Raw genomic sequence first — 4,484 nt, 5'->3', positions numbered from 1 at the left:
GCCATCACCGGAAAACGACACAGTGTGGGACATACAGCCGAGCCTTTGAGATGATTGTATGTTCAGTTAGTTCGGGAATCGCTATTGAGCTATTACGCTATTTAGCCATTTACGCCAGTGTCAGTAATCATTGGTAAGGTGATTCCCGGGGTCCCCAATCCAGGGAGACTGATAACAAACGGAAGCATCAAAGCTAGGCTATTCTGGTGTGGAGATGAATCGACGATCATCTGGAGCCGAGTCAGTCGTACAAAAGGGGTTCACAAAGGGACATTCAGGCAAGGGTTTTTATAACAATCAATCAATTTATCGGCTATAAACCGTGTACCATAGGCCCATTGGTTCCAGCTGCTACAGTTGCCATCACCGGAAAACGACACAGTGTGGGACATACAGCCGAGCCTTTGAGATGATTGTATGTTCAGTTAGTTCGGGAATCGCTATTGAGCTATTACGCTATTTAGCCATTTACGCCAGTGTCAGTAATCATTGGTAAGGTGATTCCCGGGGTCCCCAATCCAGGGAGACGGTAGTTGCCGACCCGACTAAGTTTACTGGTTAGTGTTTTCGTACCTCGTGGCCAGGTCATACACTGCCCACTTCTTGGTCGCTTCCAGTCAGCACCGGGGTTGAGAAAAAAGATCTCGGTGCTCTTCTGGCGTGCAAAGTACATGTCCAAACCAGCGTAACCTATGAAGCGTAATTCATCTATCGCAGGAGAGCTTTCTTCCTAAGACCATCTGGCGTACCTCAGCACTGCTAATCCGGTGTTCCCACCAGACTTGACCAATGCTTCGGAGACACCGATGGTCAAACACTGACATCTTCCCTTTGTGCTCTGCGCGTAGAGGTCAAGTTTCTGATCCATGCAGCAGCATGGATCGCACTGATGCAGTGTAAACGATGTCCTTAACAAACAAACTCACGTCACGTAGGCGCCATAAGTCTCGGAGGTTGGTAGAAGCTGCCCTGACCCAACTCGATCAAGTCTACAAATTGTAGTTACGACCATGAATAACCTGTTTCCAAACGGAAAATTGTAACTGATGACTGTGGTCCCTTGTCGTATTTGGCACTACCCTATGTCACACTCGGTTGTGGAAAGTTCTGGAAAGAATGAACTTGTGTCAGTGCGCAGGTTCGGGTAGTACCGCATTTCTCGGGTGTGAGTTCAATGACACACTGAAACACCTCTTTGTGGTGCCGGCTGGGTAGCCTTGAATTCAGTCTGGGTTAGCTAAGAGTTCAACAACTCCAGACGGGGCCAACCCACCCTGTCTGCCTTCAACGTGCTGTTTACTCTCGACAATGTACAATACGAATCACCTGGCGCCTCTGCACCAGTTTCAAACAGTACACAGAAGAGACTTGTGGTTCTCACGTGTGAGAACTGTAGCAAGTGCTTCAAATCGAAAACCGGCTTGGTGACCCACCATCGAGTTCACGCCCATTAAAGTGTTGGCGCGAACGTGGTCGTTCAATTGGCCTGCGATGATTGTACCCGCCTTTTTCCGACGAATATTCGTCTAAGTCCACACAGCTTGTATGCACACCTCACCCAGCAAATTTCAGATAAGCTTAGTCGAGTGAAGAAATCCGGTGTCCGCTGATCATAACAAGTGTCACAATCACTCTTGTGCCAAGCTAACAAACTATATCCGTTCTGTGACACACAAACCGCGCTGTTTATGGAGCAATATTTTCCTGGTCGATCGGCTGTCAACATCAAAACCAGATTACGGGTACTTAAGTGGAACGAACAATTGGGCGAGTGATCATCTGGCGGCCCTGTATGGTATGGTATCGTTCAGCTGTAACACTCTTCCGGTACCTAGCAGCCATGTCACCCAAAGAAAGCATGAGGACTGGGATACTGTCAGGTTTCCTAGGCCTAGACAGGGGAGGTCGAGAGGCAGAGGTTGGGTTCGAACCACGGACCTTCCGGTCAGTAAATTCGCGCTCTAACCACTTGAGCCATCTCGCCCCTGGTGGCCCTAACCAGACCATCGGTCAAACAGCAGCCTATTCGTCAGAAGCTGGTGACTGTGGCCTCTGGTTTGAACAAACCGTGGATTGCGCCGTATCACTCTTAGAATCCAACTCCGGCAGTTCAACTACTGATGTTGTTCTTCCGGCATTTGTCCGGGGGTAGCAGTCTGGTGTCATGATACCAGAGCAAGTCCTCTAACTTCTGGACCTCCACTCCAAGGCATCTCCACAAGCGTGGAATCCTGTCTCCCGACACCATCGTGTGCGGGCCAACCGAAAGCAGATCCGCCGGGCCAACTACACCGCCATCTAGACCCTATACCACCAAAGATGGAAAGATGCAGCCTTTGCTGCGCTCGATGGGTCATGGAAGGATCTATGAATAAATAATAAGAATCATTCAGTTGGGGCACCCTTCGGGTGCCTAGCTGCCAAGCCAACGGGAGGATGCACGATGGCTGGGATACTAGCAGGTTGCCCAAGCTTAAATAGGAGCATTCGAGATGCTGAAGTTGGGTTGAGTGGGTGAGGAGTCACAACGGAGAGTCTGCAGCTGTCCAAACTGCTTGATGAGGAGATGCGTGCCCCATTGAAGCCGCATCAAAAAATAGAGATTACAAGGAACTACTTGATACCGAGGCTAAAATTGGCTCATGTTCGGCCAGACCCACCGAAACACGCCCAAAAGGTTGAACAATTACATCAGGTACTTTATTCCTGACTGGCTACGCCTACCGAAGGGCACACCGATCGGCTACACCCAAGCCGGGGACTTGGTATCCCAAGTCTGACTACAACCATCCCGATGCAGCGGACAGCGCGTATGGTAAAGCTGCTCTCTAGGCAATGCTGCATGCCACGCGATGTGGTCAATGATTCCGCATTTGGCAAGGCTGTTCTGGATTTGAGCCTTCCCATCCGAGTCCAAGGTGCATGCGTAAACACCAAGGAAGAGCTTCTGGCTGTTTGGCGCGATAGTCTGCACAACAGCATTGACGGTCGCGGTTTACGACAGTTGGTCACTTCGCCTCTCGAGAATCAATGGCTTGTGCTTCCAGAACGAGTGTTTCCTCGGTTATTTATCTGCGGTACCCAGCTCCGGTGACACCTGCTTAGGACGAGAGTAGAAGCTTCCGACGTGGTCACGGTGGCCAGACATCCTTGTCGTGGAAACTTTGGTCGACCGGAGAGTTTGGTGCATACTCAGCAATCCTGCTGGATCACGCATGATGCTAGATGTGCCGTCATAATCGGGTTGCAAGAGAACCCGCAAAACGTCTTCGTCGCCTGGGATGCACCATCTTCGAGGACCTGAGAGCACCTACTTCGTCTTTCATCAAGCCTGACCTAATCACTGTTCTGGAGCACTGAACAACTTTGATAGATATGAGCAGACTTAGATGGAGACGGAGTGACTGTGTGGAAAAAGAAGCAGAAGTATATGACTTATGAATGCTCCCTTACCATCATAGTAGCCCTATGTGCAATCGACTGTGATGTCGACCTTTTAGTACAGCAACCGATGATCATTTCATACAGAGAGATCTGCTTTCCTCAGTCTGCCAAGGCTGACATTGGACTGGGACTTCCCAAGGTCAAAGTGACTTGTGTTTACTCGCCACTTTGAGCTCTCTACATACTTACGACACTTTTATGAGTGGTACATGACGCTGAGTGTTCACTCTTGCCACTGATTTTCACAACTGACCCAGTATGACGGACACGTTGTACCTGATGTGCGAGTTTTGACTATGCTAGCGCTTACCACGCCTTAAAGAGCATCATCATCATCATCATGATCATCATCGACAGCATGACATCAGTGTTCAACACTGACGCTTCACTGCCGTACAATCGACTTATTTGAAAGCCTTATTGTAAAGAAAAGAATAAAGGTGGATGGGGGAGAGACTTAGTACTAGCTTAACACAATCATTCCGAGGTGCCTACACCTCCATACATTCACTCAGGCAATCTGGACAGAAACTGAACAAGAACGCCACTGACATCGGTTGGCAGCCATATCTTGTAGTGTCTCCAACCAGGCACAGTGAGGATCACGCGGTCCCCATCCTGGAAGGCGAGTAGCACCGACAGCACCCAAGCGTTTCGTGATCTCCTTCATACTCCTCTGCCAGGTCATGGGTTGGCCACCTCTCTATTTACGCCACTCCGAATTGGGCATGGAAAACAGTACTCTCTTCGGCAAACGAGGCATACGTAACACATGTCCCAACCAACGCAGCTTCTGGTGCTGGACACAAGGTCGTGCCAGAATGTCCGTGAGGGGGCGAGAACCGTCGAGTCAAGGTGCTTGACTCGGATTGGTTGGCATTCTGACCAATCAGGGCATGCCTACGTCTGACCCGTGTCCTGCACGTGACACATGCGCCCAAATGATGTGATGTTCGGTTATTAGGGACGGCTGGCCCCCGAACCCCTCCCCCTTGAGAGGGCTGTCCAACCGACTGCTGCTTTGGACTCCACTGTGATGA

At 50.1% G+C, this 4,484-nt stretch overlaps 1 protein-coding gene across 1 annotated transcript in view; it reads right to left on the bottom strand.

Moving 5' to 3' along the window:
• Positions 1 to 4,151: 4,151 nt before the first annotated feature.
• T265_02443 (hypothetical protein) overlaps positions 4,152 to 4,484 on the bottom strand; it is a gene marked incomplete at both ends in the record, with an annotated part of 4,901 nt that continues 4,568 nt past the window's right edge. The window contains one exon of the mRNA XM_009166692.1: positions 4,152 to 4,325. Coding sequence (XP_009164956.1) covers positions 4,152 to 4,325 — 174 coding nt within the window. The remainder of the gene's footprint in view (positions 4,326 to 4,484) is intronic.

This window comes from Opisthorchis viverrini, assembly GCF_000715545.1.
Source record: "Opisthorchis viverrini unplaced genomic scaffold opera_v5_30, whole genome shotgun sequence".
Lineage (NCBI taxonomy): Eukaryota > Metazoa > Platyhelminthes > Trematoda > Opisthorchiida > Opisthorchiidae > Opisthorchis > Opisthorchis viverrini.
Note: the sequence above shows the minus strand (reverse complement) of the source record. Positions and strands in the feature narration are given on the sequence as shown.